The 27,931-nt window shown below is 49.2% G+C and overlaps 1 protein-coding gene across 9 annotated transcripts in view; it reads left to right on the forward strand.

Annotated features, from left to right (window-relative positions):
• Positions 1–9,406: 9,406 nt before the first annotated feature.
• NDRG2 (NDRG family member 2) overlaps positions 9,407–27,931 on the forward strand; it is a 40,561-nt gene continuing 22,036 nt past the window's right edge. For 2 of the 9 annotated variants that reach the window (XM_077315724.1, XM_077315731.1), the window contains exons 1-4: positions 9,407–9,532; positions 18,618–18,700; positions 23,456–23,500; positions 25,913–26,018. In XM_077315724.1, coding sequence (XP_077171839.1) covers positions 18,623–18,700; positions 23,456–23,500; positions 25,913–26,018 — 229 coding nt within the window. In that variant the 5' untranslated portion in view covers positions 9,407–9,532; positions 18,618–18,622. Of the gene's footprint in view, positions 9,548–18,617; positions 18,701–23,455; positions 23,693–25,912; positions 26,019–27,931 lie in introns of those variants that run through there. The other 7 variants (XM_077315728.1, XM_077315733.1, XM_077315726.1 and 4 more) reach the window with 6 other exon arrangements.

The raw sequence follows: 27,931 nt of genomic DNA on the forward strand, positions 1-27,931 counted from the left end.
ACAATTCCCATGAGCCCCCCATGAATTTTAGTCCATGGACATCTGGAGGGCCGCAGTTTGACTACCCCTGAGCTGGACAATAGCAACATGCATATAAAACAGGATCACCCTGACATATATAAAATAGAATGCAAAACACGAACAGGGAGAGAATCACAGTAAGGGCAAAACCCCACAGCTCAACAGCTGACGCCCAAACATCGCCTAAATCATTACTGCCGTAATAATCTCCTCCCAGCTGCCGTGACTGCTGTGAGACGCTTGCTGAAGCATGAAAGAGAAATACTGGTCACTGAAATGCTTCTGCAAAAGAATCATAGAATCATAGAGTTGGGAGGGGCCACACAGGCCATCTAGTCCAACCCCCTGCTCAACGCAGGATCAGCCCAAAGCATCCTAAAGCTACCCATCTACGGAAGAGACTACCTGTTGTTTCTCTGTATATTGTGACTCTAACCTTGGCTCCTTTCCATCCGCCCCCACTGGAGTCCACCCATTCGGCTCATTAGATGTGACCGGACCTATCATTTGGGGGCAAAGATGAGAACGGGATTAGTGTCTTCGGGAGAAACCGTCTGCCGAATTTCAGCTCTGGCCTTACGTTCTTCTACGTCAGAAACAAGGAAACGTGTTCCTTTGAGGATAAGTCATTCCTACTGTTTGGGAAACACTGACTTGCTTAAAAGCCAGCTGGAATGAGAAGCCTTAACATGGTTTTTGTTTTCAAAAATAATGTTTACACCTTCGGAGGCTGTGCATTCCATAAACCGGCCTTTCTCAAATTTTTGACCATTGAGAAACCCCTGAGACGTTCTTCAGCCTTCGAGAAACCGTAGAAGTGGCGCAATCGTACAGAATGTGGTTGGGAAGCATAGCTGAGTGCATGCCCACCTGGAGGCCCTCCCCTTTCCACCCCCTCTAGGCCCATCTTTGGCCATTTTGGAGGGGAGGGAAGGCCAGCATGACCACATATGGTCCTATCACCCAATGAACATTTAACAAATTTCAAATGTATGTTAAAAACTCATAACTCCCACCCATTCGGGAAACCCTTCCAGGGCCCTCAAGAAGCCCCAGGGTTTCACGAAACCCTGGTTGAGAAAGCCTGCCATAAACTAAGGGGCCACTACCATTAAGGTCTAGTCCTGCCCCATCTCAGTTCTCACTTGTTTCAGTGATGGGACTTTTGGGCAAGGGTATAATAAAGAGCCGTGATATCTTTGTTCACAGTCACTTCCTGTTGCATGAATCGAATCCCAGGCATGTGTAGCACAAGGCCATGTACTCTCAACAGTTTGTGTTTGGGGGAATTTGCAGGCAGCCCAGATTCTTGGATGCCTCAAGGTAGTAGCAACATCCTCCTTGGTTGATATATAAACCAAGTCACAAGAAACTTTTTGCCCTTTTCATGGTACTGCAAAATCCACTGCCGGAGGCAGACTGCCTTACTCTGGGACTGGTTTAATGAGTATGTTGTGGTTATCAGAGCCCGGCATTTGAATGGTTGTCTAAACCTAAATGATTGCAAGTGGATTTGGCAGAGAGTAGAATGAAAAGGAAGAGGAAGAATGCAAAGGAGTGACTAATGTAGTGGCTTAAGAGTGGCATCCGAAGCAGAATTCCACCCTCCCTTCGACTACCTTGCAACGCTCCTCTGCAGATAACTACCTTGCATAACCGTTTTATCACTGCTTTTTTGTTTGGTTACTTTTTTTTTTTTAAACAGCTTCATTGCTTCCTGTGATGGTTTGATTTAGCGGTTCTTAACTCACCTCGGTCTTTTAGCGAATTGTGAAGATAAATTTCAAAAGTTACATTCCAAAAGCAAATAAGAGCAAGTTCTCTCATTGTAGAAACAAACGCACCTTCCACTTGTTTACATGCCGAGCAGAGGCAAGTTGCTAACCAGATTCCTGCACATGTTCAGAAGTACCTCCCCTCCTGCAATGCATTCAGAGAGACCAGAGCTACAGTGACGATCTGACTGCATTCATGTTTGAGCACAAGCCTTGTTATCCGACTGGAGGGGGGGGGCAGGCAGGGAGCATGTGGGAAGCCCGGCCAAGCCATCCAGCGGGCGAGCCAGGGAGGGTGTGTGCACACGTGGGCTGCCGTTTCTGCACTGGGATTGGGTCAGGACGCAAACAGCTCGGGGGACCTAACTGGTTCGACCGGATCGACATGCCCAAGGAATGTGCCCAGCAAAACACTCCCGCCCAGCCCTGCCAGAAAAAGCAACATTTAAGTGGGTGGGCTTGAAGCAAGAGCGTGCAGCCATAAGCCGAGGAGTGGGGGGAAGCAAGAGGCTTGAGAAGTGTGGAAGGGGGGTGCAGGGGAGATGCCAGGCTGCAGGACTGTCTGGAACAGGCACCTCTGTTTCGCTCCGCAAGGGTGTGTGGTCAGCACATGGGACTCCCTACTCAGTGGAGGCCAGCCCCACTTGCAGCCCTCCAAGCTGAAGGGGCCCTCTCTGCCAGGGGTCCTATGACCCCTCTGGGTTTCCTGCCGTCCTGGCAGTGCAAGCCAGATTGCCAAGCGAGCCGGAGATCACAGTGTGACTATTGATTTGCTTGGTGGGCCAGAAGCGGTTCAAAGCTGCATTAGTGGAACTAATCGGGGACAGCCTGCCCACGGGTTGAGGATTTATTGCTTTACATTTTCCACCCTGTGTGGGGTTGCCAATCTTGGGGGGGGCAGGGGGCTGGAGATCTCCCCGAATTACAGTTCTCCAGACAAAAACAGAGATCAGCTCCCTTGGAGGAAAGAGGCTGCTCTGAAGGGTGAACTTTACGGCACTTTACCCTGTTGAGGCCTCTGCCTTTCGCGGTTTCACAATCTCTAGGAATCTCCCGACCTGGAGATGGCAACTCATATCCCGGGCATCTACAAGATTTCATTGGAATGCCTTACAGCTGAAATTAAAATGTAAAACTGCAAGCATGTACACAGTTATTTTTTTTTTTTTAGTTTATCAACAAGAAGCCCCAGCAAATGACAGAAATTGCAGGCATGATAATACATCAGGAATGGGGGAAGCTGATAAAACCATGGAAAGCATGGGAATTGGACAGTTTTTGCAGAGTTCCGGGAAGCAACTGGTCAGGGGGCCTGCTGGGTCTCTGAGAGGACAGTCCTGACACTTGGGGGCTACAGTGGGAAAGGCCCTGACAATCTCACCTCTCTGGCATGGGCAGAGAGTTGATCAACCTTCAAAGCGCTCAGGTCTTTATCATAGAATCCTAGAATCGTAGAATCATGGAAGGGGCCATACAGGCCATCTAGTCCAACCCCCTGCTCAACGCAGGATCAGCCCTAAGCATCCTCATAGAATCACAGAATCATAGAGTTGGAAGGGGCCAGACAGGCCATCTAGTCCAACCCCCTGCTCAACACAGGATCAGCCCAAAGCATCATCATAGAATCATAGAATCATAGAGTTGGAAGGGGCCATACAGGCCATCTAGTCCCAGCCCCTGTTCAACGCAGGATCAGCCCAAAGCATCCTAAAGCATCCAAGAAAAGTGTGTATCCAACCTTTGCTTTATCCTTCTAAGGTCTTTATTTGCAGGACACTTTTAGAGAGATCACTAAAGTCTTAGTTATGCCTCAGAACACTTTCATGGCTCCTTTGACTGACATGGTCGGCGCAGTTAAATGTGAACATGAAGACTATGTAGCTTCCACTACCGTGCCAAGATACCTGCCATCGTAATAACAGAACATTCAGTTCTGGGGGAGGTGGCCAGCTTGTACCCCTCTGAACTGCCTTCAAGAGTCTAAGATAATATATTTACAAGGACCAAATAAAGTCACGATGAAGCGAGCAGGTTTTCAAACATATCCAAACTCCTCCAGTTCATCAGTTTAAAAAGGGGAGGGGGAAAAGATGTCCTAAAACCAGTGTAGTGACGATTTGGGTTCAAATTCCCACTTGGGCGTGAAACCTTCCTAGGCAATTTTTGGGCCAGTCACCCTGTCTCGAACGAGTCTACTTCACAGGGTCGTTTGGACAAGCAGGGAGAGAAGAGCCGGGCATGCTGTCCAGTCCCCTCCCATGGGCATGAGATAGGTAATAGATTACAGAAGTCTCTAGATGTATCCGGAAAGTCTGTTAAGGAGAATCCTAGCCTCTCAGGGCCATAGAAGTCAGTGGGTTGGGGAAGGAGTGACTCTCCTTTGGATTGCACTGTAAATTAGGACAGTTTGTGTTTGGTGCTAATTCACCCCAGGTAGTGTCCCAGATTGTAGGAAGAGAGAAGCATTGTTATTCTTCCTTTGGATAGATGTCAGAAAAGTGGAATAATGTTGAAAAGTGCTGTTGACTCCTTCATAACGTTGTAGTTGCTTCCCTTATTGCACCCCCAACAGATCAGTTACCTACCTGCCATGGCTTCCTTCATCTTTGGGGTCCCTTTCCCATAGTGGAGGGGGTTGGACTACATGATCCAGGAGGCCCCTTTCAACTCTATGATTCCCCTCCCCCCTCATTTTTAATGAGAACCATTTATTTACAAGGGAGAAAGGGAAAGGTTGGATTGAAGAACATCAATAGGGTGGTAATGGAGTCTTCTCCCTGCCCCTGGGTGACTTTGTACATGTGAAGAATCAAGCCTGCTCTTAGGATTATAGAATCACGGAAGGGACCTCCTGGGTCATCTAGTCCAACCCCCTGTACTATGCAGGACACTCACAGCCGTTAGGACACTATGCAGGACACTCACAACTCTTATAAGATAGGTCATTCATAGATTCCATTTCTTGGTTTCTTTTGAGTTATTCCATCCGTTGCTGCTTTTCTCTCTAGCGGTGAAACAGAGCAGCTTTTTTTTATCATCCTTCTCTCCCCCATTTCATCTTCACAACCACCCTGTGGAGTAGATTAGGCTTAAGACTTTGCAACTGGCCCAAGATGACCCAGCAAGCTTCTGTGGCAGAGTTGGGATTTGAACCGAAGCAGAACTTGAATTATTCAAGAAGGCTTTTCTATGCAGGCAACAGATGAGTCACAAAGTTACTGAGAAATTAATAGGGACTGTGGTCTACGCTGCTGTGTACAGCCGGTTGAACCTAGGATCCTGCTATGGAATTTTGCATTATTTAATGTGCCAGGTTAATGCTTAATGCTTCATTACAGTTCTGTTTTTAGACTTCTGGAAGGTTCCACTGCCCACATCCTCCTGTGCTGTTTACTGAATGCCCGATCCTGTCCATTGTATTGATTCATTCCATGTAATCTACCTTGAGTTCAAGTGAAAGGCTGACTGTAAATAACGTAATAAATAAAAAATCTGAGTCTTCCAGATCCTAGTCCCAATACTCTAATCCAGCCTTCCTCAACTTTTTGACCATTGAGAAACCCCTGAAACATTCGTCAGGCTTTGAGAAACCCCAGAAGTGGTGTAATCGTGCAGAATATGGTTGGGAAGCAAGGCTATGGACACGTCCACCTGGGGCCCCTCCCCTTCCCACCCCTTCCGGGCCCATCATTGGCCATTTTGGGAGGGGGGGGTTGGGTCAACATGACCATATATGGTCACATCACTTGATAGATGAGTAACACATTTTTAAAATATATAAAAATTAAGATCCACCCAATTCAGGAAACCCTTCCAGGGTTGTCAAGAAACCCCAGGGTTGTCAAGAAACCCCAGGGTTTCACGAAACCCTGGTTGAAAAAGCTTGCTCTAACCACTAGGTAACACTGGGTTTTTACAGGGGGGGGAAACTGCATGCTAGTTAAGTGCACAGGTTAAAAAATATATCACCTGTTCCCGTGCACCTGCCTTCTGGCCAGTGATTTGAAAACCATTGAGGTAGCCGACAAAACCTTGGCAAACCCATGAGTAGCCTTATCTGTCTGTAGCCATAGAAAGATGCAGGAGTCCAGTAGCACCTTCAAGACTAGCCAAAATGTGTGGCAGGGAAGGAGTGTTTGTAAGACACTGCTCAGGAAAGCTCTTACCTTGCCACAAATTGTGTTAGTCTTTAAGGAGCCACTGGACTCTTGTTCTTTGCTTCTTGGCACATTGTTTAATTGGATCACCCGGATGAATGTCTTGGCTATTTAACATTTATGATGCTCCCTACTGCAAAATCTCTGGCCTTTGCAATTGTGCCTCGGAAGCACTGTGTGAACAAACTGAGTGTGTACGCTACTAAAGAAACCTTATTTATCCCCGAATGGGGATAAAAATGCTTGTTGCCCTGCATCCCCTGCAGGGCCTTGCACTCTGTGGTTCCAACTTGTTGGTTATTCCTGGCCCCAGAGAAGTACGCCTGGCCTCAACCAGGGCCAGGGCCTTTTCAGTCCTGGCCCCTACCTGGTGGAATGAGCTCCCAGAGGAGCTGCAGGCCCGGGGAGAGCTTTTGGCTTTCTGCAGGGCCTGCAAAACAGAGCCTTTCCACCAGGTCTATGGTTGAGGTCAGGGAAAGTGCTAGTAGAAGGTCAGATATGCTTCCACGTTGGTCCATTGGCATGGTCAAATGTCACACCCCTCTCCAGCCACTCTAGCTGTTAAAGGGGTCTGTTAGATAATGTGTCATTATTTCCACCCTATGGTTTTTATATTTTCTCTAACTTTATGGGGTTTTAATGGGGTTTTTAACTGGAAACTGTGTTATTGTATGTATTTTGTATGTAACCCTCCATGAGCCAGCTTGTGTGGGAGTAGTGGGTAATGAATCCAATAATGATAATAATAATAATTTTGGAGAAAATATTCTAAATGAAATGTCCCTGCTTTTATCTCCCTTTCAAAAATTGAAACCTTATATTCTCCATTTCATGTTTTTCAGCCTCCTTACTGTGAATGCTTTTTGATTTTAAAGTTGCAAATGGAAAATAGGGTCGAAAAATTACCAAATGGGCTTATAAAAATAAAAATGTATAAATTATAAGAAAACAATACCAAATGGGCAAGTCTGATTTAAGATTAACCAACCAGACTGTTATGTTTAACGGAGCGATTCAAAGGTGAAATCCAAACGCAACCTTTTGAAAAGTAATGAAGTCAAATGTCTATTTATTTGTTTATCTGTTTATGACATTTCTATACCGCCCTCCCCTGTGGCTCAGGGCAGTTTGCAGTAAACGTTTGTAGCTCATAGTTCATTGTGATGCAGGGAACTCGAGTTTTAGACTCATAACACTTTAAACATCATGATATATCAATGGCTTTAAATTTCAACCTTTTGAACCCGATAGCATTTTATAATGATGAACTGCATAACACTTATCCATTGGTTACTTAACTGTGCATGCTGCTTCTGTTTAATGGGAGGCTCCCGGTGCTGTATTTGTCGGGTGGTGCAGATAGTTGATATTTAGGAGGGGGCTTCTGAGCTCTGTTGGTCTCAACCAAAGTCTTGGCGGAAGAGCTCCCTTTTGCAGGCCCTGCGGAACTGATTCAGAATTTGATTTCTGCTTTACCCCCCCCCACCCCATTTTACCTCCGAGAAGGCAGTTCTATCTTTTTAAAAACTGGCCCACATATATTTTGATTGATTGATTGATTGATTGGATTTATAGCCCACCACTCTCGAAAATCGGCTCATGGCGTGTCGCACAAAAGGAAAACCCATAAAATAAAATCCAATAAAACCCCATTAGAACTTGAATTACTACAACACACAAAAAGTCTTGGCAGATGGCAAAAACAACCCATGGCCCTCCTTAAAACAGGAGGCATGGGCGAGGGCAGCATGGGGCGAACCGAGATGCTCGGCACCCAGATGTTCAGGCACCAAGGCCAAGGGGGAGGCATACCACCTACTCTAGTACTGGCCCCGACCACAAACCTGGTGGAAGAGCTCCGTTTTGCAGGCACTACAGAAAGTACTAAACTCTCCAAGGGCCCACAGCTCCTCCGGGAGCTCATTCCACCAGATAGTGGCCAGGGCCGAAAAGGATCTGGCCCCGGTCGAGGCCAGGTGAGCATCCCTGGGGCCAGGGACGAGAAGTTGGGGCCTCCAGAATGCAAGGCCCTGCAAGGGACATAGGGCAGAAGACGGTCCCTCAGGTATACGTCTGTATTTAGCAACTAACTTGTTACCTTCTTTTCCTTTCAGGTGGTCATCCAAAGAAACTTAAAACATTCTTCCCCACTGAATTTACACCTCCAGCAACAATTCTGTCAGTTACGGAGTACATATGAGTAAACTCCCCTTTTGCTCAATTTCCTGGCCCTCCGGATTGCAGGAGAGAATGCAAAACAGTTGATTAACTGATATTTTGATCTGGGTGTCTCGAGTTAATTCAGATTGATCGGCTGGAATGTTGGTACATCATCTGGCTGACCTTATTTTTTAAAATGGGGGTGAGCAGACACGATGCTTGAAGCCTACCACGAACCCACCCGGCTTGTTATGGAGGACTTTTCTGCAAGGCCCATGAAGGATGTCACCCGGGGATATCTCCTCCTTGCAACTGAGCCATTATGGCAGGCTACCTCAAAGCATGTGTAGAGTGCCTGTGCCTCCCTCCTGTGGGAACTCAACCAACCCTGGCAATTTACGGCTAAGGAGGAGAGCTAACCTAACCCTAGAGTGCAACTTCCGGGTACATTTTGAGACACGTCCTATTAAAATATTATCTGATTCCTCTCCCCCAATGGCGTTCCGCATGCAGATGTTGAGTTGAAGGACGCTGTGTACATGCTGGCAACTTTTTTCCATCCCCCCCCAAACCAGGGCTCCATTCCAAATAGAGATACCAACCTCCAGGTGGGACCTGGAGATCCGCTGGAATTACAGCTCCTCTCCAGACTGTAGACATTAGTTCCCCTGAAGAAAAAGGTGGCTTTGGTGGACTCCATAGCATTGTTTGTATCCCACTGATGTCTCTGTCCTCAACCACCTCCCAGGCCCCGTTCCCAAATCTCCAGGTGTTTCCCAACCTGGATCTGGCACCTCCCTCTCCCCCCCCCCAATAGATAGGTGGGCCATGGCAACCCTAATTCCAAAAGAGAGAGAGATGGGACCCAGCCTCGGTCTTAAACGATGCAAACGAAGCTAGATTTTGAGTGATTTTTTTTAAAAAAACTGTTTGTTTTGGTTCGCTTTGTTCGGGAATATCCCCTCTCGGGTGGCGCCCCGCAGGGGGCGCGCTGGATCTTCGCTTCCCATCTCGTTTGGCCACGTTTTTTTTTTTGCCTACGTGTGTGCCAAAGTCTTCGGTGACGGACCCTCCCGGCGGGGGCGGGAGACGCGTCCCCATCCCCGTCCCCCCCGGGCCGCCCTTTGTCGGGGATCCCCCTTTGTTGCCAGGATCCGGGAGGAGGAAGATGGTCGCCTGCCTCCTCTCCGCCTCCTCCTCCTCCCTCCACCCGCCCCCCGCCCCTTCCCCTTCCTTGTTGGCCGTCGGGATTGGCAGAGGCGGAGCTGGGGGGAGGGGATTGGGGGGAGGGGTCTCTCCCTGGGGGCGGGGGGGAGGAGGGGATGTTTGCAGTCAGAGTCAAAGGCAAGTGAAGGTGGAAAGACGGGCGGAGCGGCCGAGCAGCGGGCAGGGCGAGCGCCGCGGACAGACGCACGGACAGTGGGTACCAGCCAGGCGAGCATTTGGGGAGGGGGCGTGCGCGGGGCCCGACGGCCAGTTTGCAAATGGAGCTGCTCTTTTGCTGCCCCCCTCCCTCGCTCAATCCTCCCCCCCCTCCCCGGGATCGCTTCTGCCTCCTGTGATCCCTCCCAGGGACCCCGAAGAGCGGGTGGGGGGAGGCGATCCGTGGCCAGATGTTGCCCAGTTCCGACGGGGATTAAATGCCCTCCCCCCCCCCCCTTCTCAAGCCTTTCCAAGCGGGCGTCCTTCCCGGCTGGCTCTACAAAGGAAAACCTCCGCTCCCTTTTTTGGGAAACGACGTGTGGGGGTTGTTGGGGGGGGGGGAGATCTCGGGGGAGAGGGGGGGTTCTTCCCCAACCCCGTCCCTCCCCCGCTGCCCCTCGATCCGGCGTGCTTCGCTTTCCTGCCCGACTCCGCTTTTTTGCAATTGACACGAGCCGTCGACTCAAATGTCAAATGGAAAAACCCGCCGCGTGTGAAGGCGCTTCTCGGGGAGGGAGGGGGGGAGGGAGGGAGGGGTGCATATGGGTGGGGGGGGTGTCCGCCCCCCACCACTACCACCATCGACGGTGGAGACAGGGAGGTGGGGCTGGAGGCCAGAAGGGGGTGGGGTGGGCTGGGCTGGGCTGGGCTGGGCTGGGGGGGGGGGTCGACGAGGGATTTGGCCCGCTGCTTAGAGAGGAAGGGGATTAAGGGGGTTTGCGGCGAGAGGGAGGGGGTGAGGGAGAGGGGAGGGGGCGGTCCCTGCCTGCACGGTTGCCACCGGCGTCTGTTTGGGGAGGGGGGACGAGGTCCCGCTTGCTGGGGGCTTGCCCCGATGGGTGGGGGAGCCCGGGAGCGATGGCCAAGGTGTGAGGGGCTCGGAGGCCAGGCAGAACCGCGGTGGGTGCTGCGGTAGGTGGCTGGGTGGGTGTGGACTCCCGGGTGTGATCCGGAGCGGAGAGAGCAGGTGGAGGTGGGACCAGAGAGGGCTCCTCCTGTCCCGGCTTGAGTCACAGGAGGCTGAGCTGGTCAAGGGTTCCCTATAGGGCAGGGCATGAGCAAGCCTCGCTTGGATAAAGCAGGTGAGTGCAGGAGCTGTCCTCTCTCTCTGGGTGGGGTACGCAGGGAACGAAGCCCAGATTTTGGGAGGGAAGCTGGCTTAGAGGCAGAAGGAGCTACCTGTGAGGTAGGCTGGGGAGGGGGTCACCCGAGGACTGCCCCTGGGTCTGGCTGGACTCTGGCCTTGGGTTCCAGAGGAGCTGAGGTGAGAAGCCTGGAGATTTCAGGTCAAGGATTCCCCACCTCTCTGATGCCAGCTAGGGTCAAGGAGAGGGCCTGTGCTCTAAACAGAGACCTCTGCGTGGAGCAATCGCTTGGCCTCGTGGCCCAGTGGCAGGAGTCCTCCTGGCGGCAGGTGGGTGCCCCTCTTTCCGGCGCGGTGGGCACACCATGTGACAAAGGTTTCCAGCACAGAGCTAACTCTCCCTGCTTGAGCTTGCCGTCTCTTGGAACTTGGAAGCTCTCTGTCTGCCTACGTTGCGTGGACTAATAACACACACACACACAAGGTACACACCCTGAGATGCCACAACAGGGCTCCACTTCCCGGCCAGATACTGGGGAGGGAGGGTTGAAAATATTGGGGGCCTACCCCATCACCCACCCCGAGCCTATCCCCCACACTTAGCTTCCTAGCTGGTGGGCTACCCCCTGGACAAGGTGGCCTGTCCCGCCAGATGTGGAGAACAGAACCCAGGGGGTGTTTTTGGCCGGTCACTCCCCTTCTAAGCCGAAGGGCTGGAAAGGAATTGGCATGTTGCCGAGCAAGCCTGGGGGGGGGGCACAAAGGAAGGGCAGCCTCGACAAGACACACCCCCCCAGGCGGTGGATAAATTGCGTTATTTTTCTCATGTGCTGGAGCGCATGGATGAGGATCGGGCAGAACTCGTGACCCCGCCGGGCCAAACGCCCACTGCCAGCTGGCCACTTTTTAACTTGGTTGCCTCCCTTGGATGGCAAAGGACCCCACCGGGAGGTGGGGTCATGCATGGGGCAGTCTTGGTGGTATGAATCTTGACACTCCCCTTCAAAAACGGGAGTTGTCAGAGCTCAGGTTGGCTTTTAACACCGCGTGGGATGCAGAGAAATGCTCTTTGACACATGCTCTGTGGCCCCCCTTCCCCATTTCTTAAGGCTGAGAAGTGGGCGTGAAAATGGGGCTGGGGTTGAGACCTAGGGCTCCTGGGCTGAGCTAGGCTGTGTGTCAGAGACTGGAGAGGAAAAGGAGGGAGAGATTCCCTCACCTTCAAGCACTCTCTGCCTGGGTTGACTTCTTTGCAGTATCTTCTCATGCTGTTAGCGCTGGGCTGGCTTGGTGGTGGGAAAACTTCATTCAGCTATGAATCCCCCTGGTATGGGCACTGTCGTTATGAATTGCGCTGGATTATCCCCACCTTTAATGCCAATTGCCCCCCTGAGCCTCAAGGGAGGGCGGTATAGAAATATAATAGATTAATTCCTGCCCCGTCAGAAGCAACCAAGCAGGCCTGCGTTCAACAGGTGCCACTTCCTTCCCCCAATGCAACTCCCTGCCGGGAAAGCAGCACCTGTTGGGTTTGGGTATGCGATCTGGCAGGTAAGGCCACCAGGGCTGGGGAAAGGCGTAGGTGTGGCGATCCTAAAAAGCTTACTTAGGAGGCAGTGCGAAACAATGGGGCTAATAGACCAAACCCCCGTGTTTTCTTTTGAGACATCTGGGAGCCCTGATTTTGAATCATACAATCATAGAGTTGGAAAGGGCCATACAGGCCACCTTGTCCAACCTCTTGCTCAGTGCAGCCTGAAACATCCGTGATAAATACCCCTGGCGTATAGCATCTGCAAAGGATGTCTTTTATATGTGGGACTGTTCCTTTGGGGGGGCGACAAAAGGGATCGTCTTCTGACTGCCCGTTCCTCACAGGCCCCACTAACGGCCCCAGAGTGGCAGGGAGCCCTGGGTGGACGGGATCCCTGCCGGGTCAGACTGAACCCAGCAGTTATTTATGGCCCCGGAGGGGGATCCTTGGACACAGGCCCAAATGGAAGCCAGCCAGGTGTGGCACCTGGGAGAGAGTGAGATTGGGAAAGAGGGAGGGGGGCTGCTTGCTTGTCACGGGCTCTGGGGAAGCAGCCCAGAGCTAGTGACAGAATATCACCAAGGGATGGAGCCAGAAGTCCTGAGTTCTCTTCCCAGCTCTGGCAAGGAAGCCAAGTTGGTAAGGGGGGGGGGATGCTTAGTCATCCACCGTCCCCCCCTCGCACTGTTTTCCCCCAACACACACACACATACACCATTCTTGAAAGATAATTCAGTTATTTGTGTGTGTGTTTTTAAACCCCTCGTGCTCAGACATGCAGGTGTTCTCAAATAATCTCTATCAAGAAAGAGGACAGGATTCCAAAGTTCATGTCTGAAACACTGGTCTCCTTGCTTCCGTGCTGTCCGTACCAGATTCAGGAGCAAGTGCAGGTTAGGGTATAGGGGAATCAAGTTCTCGTGAGGATTGTTCATTTGGAGGAGGGGGCAGATGCGACCTGTGTCTATCCCTTTGCTATCGAGGGTGTCCCAGGGCGGTAGGAATGTCAGGGTTTTTTCCCCCCTGCTCCGAGATTCATCAAGATCTGCGAACGCTGGCAGCGTGTACGCGGACACACCCCTATCCCGTGCAATTGTATTCAACGGCGAGCCTGAGTCGTAACAATGGCTCTTGCGATCCTTATCTTGTTTTGACTCTGCCAGTCAACTTGGCAGGTTAGGCCAGGCTGAAGCGCCAGTTGGCATGTTTTCTTATGAGGTGGCTGCAGTCTCCCATAACGATGTGTACATGTGAATGAGCACCCCTCAGGTAGAACGCAGGTCGCCTCCGGAGACTTGTCTGCACAGGCGATTCACACGTTCGGTTGCCAGGCATCGGGGACTAGTGACACAGTCACTTGTGAACCACCTCCAGAGAGGCAATGTGGTTCACCCACCCCACTTGAATGAGTTTTGTGGCTTAAGCCCATTTCACACACAACGGTTTTCCCTAAACGGGGTCAGGGAATTGACTTAAGTCACCCGAGGGGGGGAAAAGGGATTGAAATGACGCTTCCCGTTTTAAAAGTCATATCTAATACCTGGACGCTCCAGTAATGGAAGCCACTCAAAAGAGATTGGGTACAATCTCAGGGCCTAATCCAAAACCATCGGGCAGGCAGCCAATGGGCCTTTGGCATTCCTCTTTGATAAAGGAGATGGTTTTCTGATTGGATCATGCTGTATACATGCAGGGACACGAAGCAAGATCAGTTACTTGAAGGCTCACCAAAGTGAGATCCAGTCCTGCTGAATAAAGATTTACGGCTTCATCCTGTGTGTATTTACTCACAAGTCACTGCCCAGAACATTCAGTAAACAGGAGCTGGTAATTCCAGGGTAAAAGAGTGTTCCTCGATTAGACAGAACATAGATTTCCACGCCGTTTGGGTTTACTGAGTCATAAATATTCATAGTTGGACAAGAGAGCAGAACGCAGTTGGGAGAGTATCGACGGAGAGTACAGGATTAATTTCATTTTAGATGGCATAGGAGCTATGGTGGTAGCAGTGCTAAGGTGGTAGCAGTGTTGGTCCAGGTCCATTTCATCAGCCTCTATGGTCTCTACCATAGAGATTATAGGGATTCCTAGAGCGTCACAGAGCATGTGATGCTGCATCCTCTGAAACGACACCTTCCCCAGTCACTGCTTTCCAGAACACGGCCGGCAACCCTATTCTTGTATGACAGTATCCTTGACAAGGGTCTGTGTATTTAAAATTTAGACACCGAAAACGTTTTCACCATAATTGTTTCCTCAGAACTAAAAAACATCCTGTAACTCCTCCTTGTTTGGTAGATTATCATGATTTAGTTTTAAGTGGTGGTAAATGTAGACTGTAAACAGTCTCTATTTGTGACTAGGTAATTTTTTTTTTAAATGACAGAGGGTTGGATCCAGCACTGCATTTCCACAAGTGAAAGGAGTTTTCTCAGCAGTGGAAGATTCTCTTGTCATCCTGAAATGCCCCTGAAATCTTGATCTTGGGGGGTCTCCTGTTCCCTCCCAGGAACAGGATCTAAAGAGATATTTTGATCCCATACAAGGTGTGTGTGTGTGGGGGGGGGGTGCTGAGAAGGTCATGCCATGTGGACAGAAGTCCTTTGTCCTGTGGCAATGTTTGTTCTGGTTTCAACCTACTTTATTGATTTTTTAAAAAAGAAGAAAAACCAACCAAACCTCATTTGAATGCAAACATTTAGGTTGTGTTTATTTTGTAAAATTAACTTGTGTGGGGGTAGCATTTCAGGTCTCACAGAACGTCATGTTTGAACCACTGCATATCCCTGCCAGGAAATACTCTCATGGAAATAAGGGCGAGGCCCAGGTAGGCCTGAGGAAACTTCAGAACCTGAAGCGTTAACTCTTTGCCCCTCTTGACGTATCACGTGTGCTGAACCAGCTGCACAGAAACAAACCAGAGGCCTGCGGATTTGCTGGTCCTCGCAAAATCCAGCTGCCTTTAGTGAATTTGGTTTCTCTTGAATTTTGGTTTCGAAAATGAACGCTGGAGCCCTGTTGTGTGTAAGTGCAGCTCCTTCCCCACTGGTAGCACCACAGATCTCTTCTAAGCACACAGCCATAAGGACACACAAAGAAACTTCTGAATCAGGCCAGTGGTCCATTTTGTCCAGCATACTGTTTCACAGGATGGCTAACTAGTTAACCTGGTGGCCTGACAAACAAGCACGGTGACCAAGACCTCCCCTGGTGCGGTTTTCTAGCATGGGCGTTCAGAGGAGAACTGCCTCTGAATGTGGAGGTTCTCTTTAGTCACTGTCATTAGTGGCCAGTAGAATCATAGAGTTGGAAAGGACCTCATGGGTAATCTAGTCCAACCCCCTGCACTATGCAGTTGAGGGCTGTATTCTCCATTAACAACCCCCCTGCAAAGCCAGCCATTCTAGTTCAGTATTGTCATACTTGGTTCCGTAAGTACTCCCTTCAGGTGTTATCAAGCCTTGTAAATGTCACTTGAGCATATGTAGCCCAGAACACTGTGTTTACTTTGAGCAAGAAGGCCGTATCCCAGTTGGCTTAGGAGGTGTACTCCCCCCACCCCAGCATGGAGTTATACCATCGAAGAGAGCTGGCATGGTGAAGGAGTTAAAAGGAGCAGACTTTAATTTGGAGAACAGAGTTTGATCTCCCACTCCTCCACATGAAGCCTGATGGGTGAACTTAGGGGACAGTCCCAGTTCTCCCAGGGCTCTCTCGGTGCCTCACACAGGTGCCCGTCGTGGGGAGAAGAGGAGCGACTTTGAGACTCCTTGCGATAGAAAAAAAGCAGGGCATAAAACCCGTTCTTCTTCTAAGTCTTTTAAGGACTTTTTGTAAAACCACCTTTTAAAAAACACATGCTGTTGATCTTCTATGTAAAATCCGACGGGCTTTTTTTAGCTTCCTTCCACCGAGCTGAGGAAGTAAGCTGTGACTCACAGAAGTTCGTATTGAAATAAATGTTGTTGACCTTTGAGATACTGCTAGACTTTTATTTTATTTTGGCCGTTTCAAGAAGGGGGGGGTGAACATCTGGTAGCAGTGCTTGATGACCCCTCTCCCAAAAGCAGGAGTGACCCAAATGCCATGTGACCTGCTTATCTTTGCCAACCCAAGAATCTGTCTCGATTTTCCCAAAGGTATCGTTCTCAGATGTTTAAAAACTCTTTAAAAACCCCTTTTCCTACTAGGTTTATGACCTTGGCATGGCTCTTAATGTGGGAAAGGGGAAAGTTAAGGAATCGTCTGTGTATTTAAGGTGGGCAGGTACAGTAAAAGCATCATCAGAGTTTAATAAACGTGAAGGAAATAACCAGAATTAGGGAGCTAATGCAAACACCTCAGGGCACTTGAGGTCGATAAAAGCCTTGTTGGGTCTCAGAAAATGACGTTTCTTAGAAGTCCCACCCGGAAATTAGCCTCAGCTTGTGAGGAAAGCCAGCAATATAGTCCTGCCAAGCAAATCTGTTGTATGTCAACTGGGAGTTTACGACCCCTCCAACCCATCCCTTGAAATGTCATAGACAGTTATGGGGTGCAGAATTTCCCAGCATACACACAAGAAGGCCAATGCAAGAGTTGTGTCCTGACCCCTCGCTGGGCACTGTTCCCCTGGTGCACGTACCCTCCCCGCCCTTGCCTGAAATATTGACGCCCCAAGCAACTGTCTTGTTTACTTGTGCTGTCGGGCAAGGCCTGGCCCCACGCCAGGGAATAGCTATTGAAATGAGGCCTCATTCACATCCAGTTACATAAGCGAAGGATTTGGGTGGGCAAGGCCTGGCCTCTCCACTTTTCCTGTGGACTCATTGTGCTGTCTTGAGACAAGCGTTCCCTTTCAGCCTCGGTTCTTCTACCCCAGGGGTAGTCAAACTGCGGCCCTCCAAATGTCCATGGGCTACAATTCCCAGAAGCCCCTGCCAGCGAATGCTGGCAGGGGCTTCTGGGAATTGTAGTCCATGGACATTTGGAGGGCCGCAGTTTGACTACCCCTGTTCTACCCTGTAGAACGGCAGATGGGTTTCTCTTTTGGGGACCCCCCATTCCACCCTGCAAAAGGATCTCTGGGGTCAGTGCTAACCAAAGTACAGTCCATGAACAACACCAAACAGCAAGCATGCCATCAGATACCCCAATGAGGCGAGACTTGTGTGAGGTATATTATATCCCAAAGATTTAGCCCACAAAAACTGGAGAACGAAAATTAAACATTTAGCGAGTTCTTTTTTTTTTTAAATTCAAATTAACTGCCACACCAAGAAAAGGAGTAAAACATACCAAATAAGCACATTGTCAAAACATTTGCTCGTTGCATGCTGTACAGCCTAAGCAGAAAAAAAAATTGAAAATGTTTTTACACCTCCCATGTGTCCTTGGAGAATTGACGTTTTGCCTGTGTCCCTGTAGAATGAGAGTGTCTCTCCTCACAAAGTTGAATCAAAATCTGAGAATGATAACACTATTTGTAGTATGTAGGTTGGTTATTTAAAGCACGCTATTTATCTTTTCTTCTACATCTATAAATTTTTTTAAATTATAATTTGTTATTCCATTTTAAAAGTTGCATGCAAATCTTTACAAATTCATCTTCAGTTCTTTTAGTAAACCATATACAAGTCGTTAGGTTTGTTTCACCGTGTTAGAGTAGAATTTATATTGATTTTACTATGCAACATACAGGTTTACTCAATTGCATACATTCCTTTAGTTTCTCCGACCCCCTCCCTTTATTTTGATCTACATTCCTTTTCAGATGATTAGCAGAGAAAAACCTTGCACAGGTTATGACATTTCAAACAGATTCTTAAAGTCTCCTTGGAAAGGAAATCCACATAATTCGAGAAATTTTGCAGGAGGAAAAAAGCTCTTTACTTATTCCTTGAGAAATAGTTCTAGGAATTTTCAGGGTTCAGAATTGGTGCTTGGTAGTTAAATGGATTGTGATCTATTTCGTTTCCTGCACTCAGAGCATGCAAGAGACTTATAGGTGAAGACACATTTGATCAAGTCTGATACTTGTCTTCTTGCTTAAGGGCAAGATTGTGAGCTGGTATCTGATTTGCTTCACTGGATTCTTTGCACTGGAGGGCTGGCTCGTGAACATGCAGTGGAGGAGCTACACAATTCCATTTGTGATTATTAGTTCCACAATGGCTCTTTTGTCACTTGATGATACACTCATCCAGTGAACCGTGTGTGAATTGGCCCGGAGATAATACACACCAGGTTGGATCCAGCCTACTTTTCTGCTGTGAAAATAGCAGGAAGGGGGTCCCCTTTGAACGTCATGTGAGACAAAGACAGTAGTTAGGAGAGGAAACGGGTGAGGCTGGGCGAGAAAACTGGTTGGATCCACCTCATCTTTTAGGGCTGATTGGGAACGGAATCCCATTCCTAAGATGTTTGATCAGGCTCAAACAGCCATGAGCCAACACGGAGCTTGATGTTTGTGTGTTTTGCTCCAGGTGCCATGACGGAACTCCAGGAGGTACAGATCACAGAAGAGAAGCCGCTCTTCAGAGCCCTGGAAGGAATTGATCCGGGCAAGGTCAGCCAAAGGATGTGATTCTTCCAGCTTTCCTTTGCCCCGCCTCTTCCCCCTCCGCCCCTCCAGTGTTCCTCAGGTCTTCCAGTCCCCCTCGTTTCCCCTCTTTCCTTTTAATCATCTAATGTGGGTTGTAGTGCAGGCTGCCGTCCTAGTTCAGCTCTTTGGTCCCGTCAAGCCCAATATTATCTAGCTGCAGCTGGGAGCAACCTCTCCAGGCTCAAGACGCATGCCTTACCCAGTTTCTCCAACTGAGATGGTTTAGCTGGCTAGAGTTGCCAACTTACAGGGGGGGGGACTGGAGATCTGGAATGACAGCGACCTCCAGGTCATGGATATCAGTTCTACTGGAGAAAAATGGCTGCGTTTGAGGGGGGAATCCGTGGCATTTTATCCCCTGTTGAATTCCTGCTCTCCCCAAATCCCATCTTTTCCACGCTCCATCCCAAAGTCTCCAGGAACTTCCAAACCCAGAGTTGGCAACCCTAAGGGTGACCGAGCCAGACTTTACGCGTGCAGAGTGTATGCTCTGCCACTGATCCACAGTCCTCTCTTAGAACTTAAAAAGGGCGTCCTGAGCCCTATAGTTCCAGAGGGGTCCAAGGCGTCCTCCCAAAACTGATACATTAAAAAAAAGAAAAGAATTTTGCAGCAGTGAGGGAAAGCAAGTCTCTGCCATGCCTGTTTGCCGCCTGCTTTCTCTTATTTAACCCCGACCCAAGAAGATGCCAACTTGCAACAGGCCTTTCTTAGATCTATATCTAAATTCAGCCAGAGTTGATCACAGAGATTTAACAAGACCACTTAAGCCAAATCAAATGCCTGCATTTTCACAGCGGGAAGGCTGCCAAGGTTTAAACCAACATCTGTAGCTGCTCTTTGCGCAGCCACTTGATCTACAGCTATCAGCAGGCAATCCTGTCTTATCAGCATGAAAACTGTTGCATGCCGGGTTCTCTGTATAGGTGACCTCTGTTAATGGACAAGAGGGAGAGGGCAGCTTACCGTATTTCTCTCCCTCTCCCTCTGCAGTGCAACTGCAAAAACCTAAATTTGTTTTCTTCGTTTATAACCTGCCTTCCTCCCCGATGGGGACCCAAAGCGGCTTCCGTTGTCCTCCTCTCCTCCGTTTTGTCCTTACGGCAATCGGTGAGGTGGCTCAGCGTGTGCGGCTGCTCCAAGGTCACGCAAATCTAGAGTGACCAACTGAGAAAAACCAGCAACCCCCATTAAGAACAGTTCCTGTTTGAGGCACTCTGGATTGGTAAAGATGGCTCCCGTCCTAACTCTATCAAGAGAGCCAGAATGGCGTAGAGATAAAAATGCCCTTGGGACACTCAGATCCTCATTCAGCCATGAAGCCACTGTGCCAAAACAACTAGAGTGTTGGAATAGGCCCAGGGGACCCAGGTTCGAATCCTGCAGCGAATCATTTATCTTAGTAACTTATCTGAAGAAGTGGGCATGTACACAGAAGCTCATACCTTGAATAGGACTCGGTTGGTCTTCAGGGTGCCCCTGGCCTCAAAATTTGTTCAGTTACCTTGTGCCAATTCCTCTCTCACAGCATAATTTACCTCACAAGATTGTCACGAGAATAAAATTTCCACACTGGAGACCTCATGCTGGGCTGCCGGCTGGAGTTTAAGCCGGGGCAAGTTGCCTTGCCTCTTCATGCTCCCACACGAGGGAACATTTGGCCCAGTGCACCTCATCCATCCTAGATTTGTACTCCCATACGGCAGCCGGGGCAACAAATTTCCCCGTGCGGAAACGGTCTGAAGAGGAGAGAATTATGTAGGTCACACTGAACTATTTGGGGGGAGGGCAGGATAAACGAGCGCTAGATGGACCTATAATTCTTTTAAAATTCTGCTACGATGATTCACAGATAAGTATATAATCATATTCCGAGGCCTGAACAGCCATATGCTTGTCTTTCTGTAACTCTTGTGGGCGAATACTGCATGTGGACATTTTTACCCGTAATCTGTCAGTCAGTCAGTCAATCAATCCTTTAATGGTGTATAAAGCAGATTAAAATATTCCTCAAGTCAAATAGAGAAAGTACAAATAAACTAAGGTAAATAACAATTAATAGGATAATTTGGGAATAATGATAATATTTTCTTTTAAAAAATGAATGCCCTGACCTTTTTTGGGTGCAGCCTTATGGCACACTGCCCCAAAATCGCCCCATGATCAATAGGAATACAGTTAGTCAGAAGAAACAAAACCTTAGAGGGGTCAGAAAGTCCGTTCTTGTTTACTAACAGGGGATTTAAATGTTTAAAACAACAGTCCAAAGGACAATAGAAAAAGGCATGAGAAGTAATCTAACAGAGGGGCCCTGAAATCCAAACAGTCGCACATTGTTTACGGTTGCAACAGTGTGATATGAACATTCAGGTTTTTACCGCTTCCGTGATATTTGAAGACACTTATAAACCTTCCAGTTTGGTGAGAGCCAGTTTGGTGTAGTGGTTAGAAGTGCGGACTTCTAATCTGGCATGCCAGGTTCGATTCTGCGCTCCCCCACATGCAACCAGCTGGGTGACCTTGGGCTCGCCACAGCACTGATAAAACTGTTCTGACTGAGCAGTGATATCAGGGCTCTCTCAGCCTCACCCACCCCACAGGGTGTCTGTTGTGGGGAGAGGAATGGGAAGGCGACTGTAAGCCGCTTTGAGCCTCCTTCGGGTAGGGAAAAGCGGTATATAAGAACCAACTCTTCTTCTTCTTCCTGGATAACTATGAACAGTGGCTCCATTTTCTGAAGAGAAAGACCTTCGTGGGGAAGGTCACTTTCTGTGGTGGCCCCTCAATTGCACCAGCCCTTCACCAATTACATTTGTCCTGTTCTCATTTTACTATCTCTTGGGTGTCAAGAGCCATGCTGTTTACCCAGGCAGTGGACAAATCAGATTTTACTGGGCTGACTCTAAGCAGCATTCCCGTTCCATTTTGTTCAGTTCTCCACCTCCGTCCCACATGGCTTTTGTCCATGCAACTCTCACGATCCCCAGAGTAGTATTTTGGGTGGTCAAAAGGACCTGGTTTTCCTTTATTGCCAGCCGAAAAGCTGGATGGACCCCACCCTTTTTATGTTTCTTTATCGTGCCAAAAACAATAGACATTTTTATTTAAATGTAATGTGACTAGTTTACAGTATAATCCCTAAAGGACATTTTCCTGAGAGTTAGCCCAGTTGAATAGGACTGAGTAGACCTTCTTAGGCTTACAAGGCCTTTGAGATAGTAAATAGATCGGTTTGGTCAAAAGATGGGCTAGAATTAGGGATGCCAGGCTCCAGGTGGCACCTGAGGATGCCCTGGAATTATAGCACCTCTACAGACTAAAGAGATCAGTTCCCCTGGAGAAAATGGCTGCTTTGGAGGGAGGACTCCACAGCTTTATACTCCACTGAGGCCACTCCCCACCCCAAACCCCGCCCACTCCTGGCCCCACCCTCAACATCTTCAGGCATTTCCCAACCCAGAGCTGGCAACCTTAGCCAGAGTTGCATGACATAAATAAACGGAATGAAATTATATTATACAATGACTTGACTGAAGTGATCTTGTGATGTCTCTATTAATAAACTCCGGGCTGCATTTAGATGTCGGTCTAATCGCTTTGTATGCCACCAGCAGCGGGCCTGCCGGTTGAACGTCTTTCCTGTCTGGGCGCCTGGGATTGCAACATCTGGGGCAGATGATGCAGGGCGTTCCAGTTTCTGCGTGTCTGTCTGTCCGACAGCTGTTAAAGGCGCAGGTGCCCCGTCAGTTAGTGCCTGTTTTTTTTTTTTTCAAATGAGGTCCTACTCCGTTTCTAGCAAGAAGGTCCAGATGTACACGTTGGCCTCGAAGCATCACCTGAAAGGGGAGGAGCTTCTCATTCGCTGTGCACAGGATGTCCCAGGGCACCTGGCAAAAGTGCATGTTTCCTTGCCAATAATGCAGGGCCTATTCTGCACACAATCGATAATGCACTTTCAATGCACTTTAGAAGTGGATTTTCCTGTTCCGCACAGGAAAATCCAGCAGCCAAAGCACCTTGAAAGTACATTATCCTATGTGTGCGGAATGGGCCCAGGTTTCTTTGTCTATCAGTGCGACTCACAAGGACCAGGGTGTTGGATCCAGGCTGAATTTTCTGCTAACAAAAGGCAGTTCCATCAGAGGACAGAACCTTCCCACTGTCTCCTTTCCAAAGCAGCCCGTAGACCTCCCCAATATACTGCTTTTTTTGGGGGGCAGGACCCTCAGGAATGGCACGAGGAGCAAATTGGGGACCTGTAGTAGGATGAGGGGTATTAGGAGGCGTTACATTTCCCTATCCATTACTGGGTTGGTTACAGGCTACATTTTCTGCAATTAGTAGGTAGTTAGTCTAAATGGTTAGCCTCCTGCATTGAATGTGAAGGGGGGGAGGAGTTCTGCTTTCCCAAGAAGTATCCTCTGTGCTCCCCCATTGAGTGAGGACAGCTTGGGACAGAGCAGAAGACCCCTATGATAATTAGGTTGTAGTTCAAAAGTGACCTTAGTCTTCTGGTGAAACTATCATGCCCTAGATCTGCTCACCACCATGACCACCATGATTTTTAGGCATCTCAGCACAGGGAAGGGACTTACTTTGCTCCAACCCCACCACCACCCCCACCTCACCGCCCCTGATACTTTTTTCCTCACTTTCTTCCCACCTTGCACTTTTTGTCTGTCTCCCCTTCCCCTCTTCCTTTTTTTCTCTGTGTTCTAGGAAGCTGAACAGGTAGCAGCCGAATTTCAGCAGGGTTGTGCCCAGGTAATTTCCCCGCCTCCTTTCTGTGCCGTTTACGAGGAGCAGAACGGGCGCTCCCTCCCCGAACTTGCATTAACCACCCCCGCACGCACATCAGAAAAGCTATGACAAGAGTCGACCCATAGGCTCCTGGAGGGTCCCCTCTCTCTCCACCCTCCGTTCCGGGCTTCCACGTATTGTCACCAGATGCAGAAGGTTGGTAGAAGTTGGAGCGTTGTTTTATTGCCCAGGAAGAAATCTTGTTCAGGCGGCTTTCCCTAATCCAGAACTGTAGTGATGGCTAAAGCCACACCTGTCAGGTTGCTGAAGAGGCACAGCACCTCTGTCAGGGGAAAAGATGGCAATGCAAGGATAAATACTGGGCTTTGGAGGGGAGGGAAGTTTAGTGAGTCAGTGTAAGCAGAGCCGAATGCGCTGACTTATGAGTTTCCTGGGAGCCGTTGGAGGCCTTCAGGGTATGTGTGGAGCCGCCTGCGGAGCTACCACCCATATTTCCCTGCTCCCCTTCTGGTGCCTCTGACAACCTGTGCATGAGTCAGAAGTTCAACCAGTACAGCTTCTCCTGTTGCCCGGCTGGGAAAAGCTGCATCGGTTGACTGTCTGCCTGTTGTGCAATTGTTCAAGGCACACAGGAGCCCCGCCGGGGAGAATGTGGCAACCCGCCCAGGAATCCTGGCTCCCAGCCCAGCCTGTTCCCTTGTTTGCTGGCGTCGATTTTGTAGCTTGTCCTCTCCCAGTTCTAGCAGTCTAATCGCTATTCTAATTTGCCATCTGCCGGGGGGTTTTCGCGCGCCCACCCCCCTCCTCGGGTAGCGAGGTGGACATGCGGAAACCAGATCTGGGCTTGAATTAGAGCTGCTACCTTCCCCTCCCACGCTCCGGGGCCTTTCACGGCTGTGCAATCTGCAGTATTTCAACCGCTCAGTTCCAGCTTCCCTTGCCGCTTCGCCTTAAGACTCCCAGATTGTTGCACATTTTTAACCTGAAGCATCGGCAAAGGAACAGGGCCTTAGCTTCATGCCACAGAAGGGTTCAGCACTTAGTTTCGGCGGCTGCACTCAAAGGCATGAGAGTGGGAGTGACCTGCTTTTTCTTCCCGGCCCGCTGACAACCCGGTGGCCCCTCCAACCTGGAGGAACCTGTTGGATCTCTGCTCCTCGCACAGCTAAAGAGGTCAGTCCCGTCACTGCTTAAGGATGACCTCACTGCCTCCTCGTAGGCAGGGCCCCTATCCTTCAATTTCCCTTTCCCAGTCTGAAAAAACGGGAACATTTTAATTATAGGGTTAAGCTAGATGATGCAGCAGCAGTTCACAGAGGCTACGGTAAGTTCCTCCTTTGCCTGTTTTATGGATTACGAACTGAGGCTGCAGGAAACCGGTCTTCCCAAAGGCCAGCCAGCGGGATGGAAATCTCTGCTAATAGGCCCAGCGCTTGGCTGGCTGGATTCAGGTTCTGCCGCAGAGTTAGAGAGAGAATTTCCAGGGATTTTGGACTTCCCAGACGTACCATCTGTTAATTCAGCTTGGTGGTTTAAGAGGTGTAGGTTTCTGCTCCTCCCTGTTCCCACTGCTGGGCCACGACGACCTTGCTTATGGGTCACAAGTCCAGATGCTCCACCTCTTAGCATGACTGTCTATCTTCTGCACTGTCTCTTTGACCCCCCCCCCCACCACCACCTTTCCCCTTCTCCTACCTGTGTCCTTGAGGCTCTGGAGCAGAATATTTGCAGGTGCCAAATCTCTCAGCCCTCCTTCGTCTCTCTGCGCGCTTGCAAACACATTGAGGTCCCTGTGTGCCATACAATAAGGCCTTAGCAGGAAGGGCTGGGAGAATAAACAATGAACTGGGGTTTTTTTTAAAGTCCAAACAAAATGGGATTGTTTGGAATATTGACCCAAGTTTCTCTCCAACCCAACCCCCTAATGTACCGGGGAAGTGGTAAGACAGAGACGTTCCTTCCTTTGTGTTGAGCGCAGCGATGCTTCTGTAACGTCATGGCTATAGCTGTCATTGCCTGGTGCTCTTCTTCTTCTTCTTCTTCTTCTTCTTCTTCTTCTTCTTCTTCTTCTTCTTCTTCTTCTTCTTCTTCTTCTTCTTTTAAGCCCCCGTTCGATACAGCCTCGCACATCGGAGCAAAATAGCCCATGGCTTAGTCCCAAGTTTTGACATTGCCTGTTTCTCTGTTGTTTCTCAGCCCGGAGATCCTCTCCCTCGGCCCTGTTCTCCGAGGTCCCTTAAATGGAAAAGCCAAGGATTCAACCAGGGCCTTTATTCATGCAAAATATGTCACTGAAATATGGCGCCGTTAACATTGCCTAGAAAGGTCTGTTTTGCAAATGCCTGGTCGGCACTCGGAGTCCCAGTCCTGCTTTTATTCACCCTTGTGTGTCTCCTCTCTCCTTTTCTTCCCCAGAAACACCAAGTGGAGACACCCTACGGGATTGTCACCATCACCATCCATGGGACACCCAAGCCCAAACGCCCGGCCATCCTCACCTACCATGATGTCGGACAAAATCGTAAGACTGGAACGCCACCTTGTTGGGTGGGGGTGGGGGGGCCTTCGGATTTTTTGTTCCCCTGTCCCTGCACCTCCGAGGGAGAACTGGGGGCTTCGCTTGCCAAGGCAGGTCGCCGAACCCACAAAGGATCTTGTCTTGGTGCGGTGCCTCTGATCTGGACGACAACCGGGTTTGATTCCCCGCTCCTCCACAAGAAGCCAGCTGGGTGGCCTTGGGCCAGTCACTCAGAGCTCTCTCAGCCTCCCCTACCTCACAGGGAGTGGGGAGAGGAAGGGGAAATGATTATCAGCCGCTTTGAGACTCCTTCAGGGAGTGAAAAGGCGGGGGGCCAAAAACAGCTCTTCTCCTTTTTGCTGGAATACCCCCAAGGACATTTTGTTCCGAGCCGCCAGGAGTTCTGATTGCTCACGTGGATTTCTTGTCCTCTGCCGCTGGATGCGCATGCAAGTTCTCCGGCATTCTACCCCGCACATCGCAAATGAACCACACACCTGAGTCCCATGAAGAATAAGAACCAACATTTACTGAAACTTAGATTGCGTGTCCTTCATAGGGTTGCCAACTCCGGGTTGAGTTGGGGGAAACCCGGAGACTTCGGGGGGTGGAGGGTTTGGGGAGGGAAGGGACTTCGCTGAAGTGTAATGCCAGACAGTCCCCCTCCTAAGCGGCACTTTTCTCCAGGGGGACTAATATCTGTTGCCTGGAGATGAGCTCTAATTCCGGGAGATCCTCAGGTCCTTCCTGGAGGCTGGCATCCCTTATTGCTCATCAGGTGACTGACTGTCCACACAGTCTGTCCAGTCAGACCTTGACGACACTTACTATGTTGCCAGTTCTGGAGCAACCTAAGCATCACATTTCTAAATGAACTGGGTTGGGATTCTTCTGAACTGATTCTCAAAGTTGATGCTCTGACCACAACTGCTGAGAACGAAATTGATGTCTCAACCCCGCCATCCACTATGCTGTTTTTCTGATTCGATATGGCCTTGAAGGAGGTGCAGCCCCCAGTGGGGCAGATTAACACCCCAGGGGGTTAGGAAATCTGCGTGGGGGTGAACTTGAGACCCCCATTTCCCTCCATACTATGCAGTTCTGCAGGGCTTGGGAATTTCGTTTCCTGCAGCTACCATCTGAATGACAACTAACTTGTAAAAAAAAAAAAAAGGAACACCTAGTTTGTCCCCAAGTCTGCTAATAGCAATATAATACATTTTTACCCCCTTACCTATAAACAGAAAAGGTTAAAGCAGATTTTTTAAAAGAACGAAGGCCCTTTTCTATTCTCTTTTTCTCTATCACTCTGCTCTCTTAAGAACCACAGTTTTTATTTAAAGAAGCACAGTTTTTATTTAAAGCAAAACCCAAGCTCCTTAAAGTTTCGGTAGCCATTACAGAACATTAAAACCAGTTAAGTTTTCCAGGACTCAAGCAAAGAAACTAGTAACTTGAACACTTGTTTCCAAATAATCTTCTATACAAAAATGGCTAACTTACTCTAAACTATTACTATTACAATGACAGAAGAACAAGGATTCAGATGTTTTCAGCCCCACCGGTTTCACTGCCAAACTAATTTTAAATAGGTAGTATATTTGCTTTTTTTATGAGCCTCTTGTGGCACAGAGTGGTAAGGCAGCAGACATGCAGTCTGAAGCTCTGCCCATGAGGCTGGGAGTTCAATCCCAGCAGCCGGCTCAAGGTTGACTCAGCCTTCCATCCTTCCGAGGTCGGTAAAATGAGTACCCAGCTTGCTGTTGGGGGGTAAACGGTAATGACTGGGGAAGGCACTGGCAAACCACCCCGTATTGAGTCTGCCATGAAAACACTAGAGGGCGTCACCCCAAGGGTCAGACATGACCTGGTGCTTGCACAGGGGATACCTTTACCTTTTATATTTGCTTTGGTGC

The sequence above is a fragment of the Paroedura picta genome, chromosome 16, assembly GCF_049243985.1.
Source record: "Paroedura picta isolate Pp20150507F chromosome 16, Ppicta_v3.0, whole genome shotgun sequence".
Taxonomy (NCBI): Eukaryota; Metazoa; Chordata; class Lepidosauria; order Squamata; family Gekkonidae; genus Paroedura; species Paroedura picta.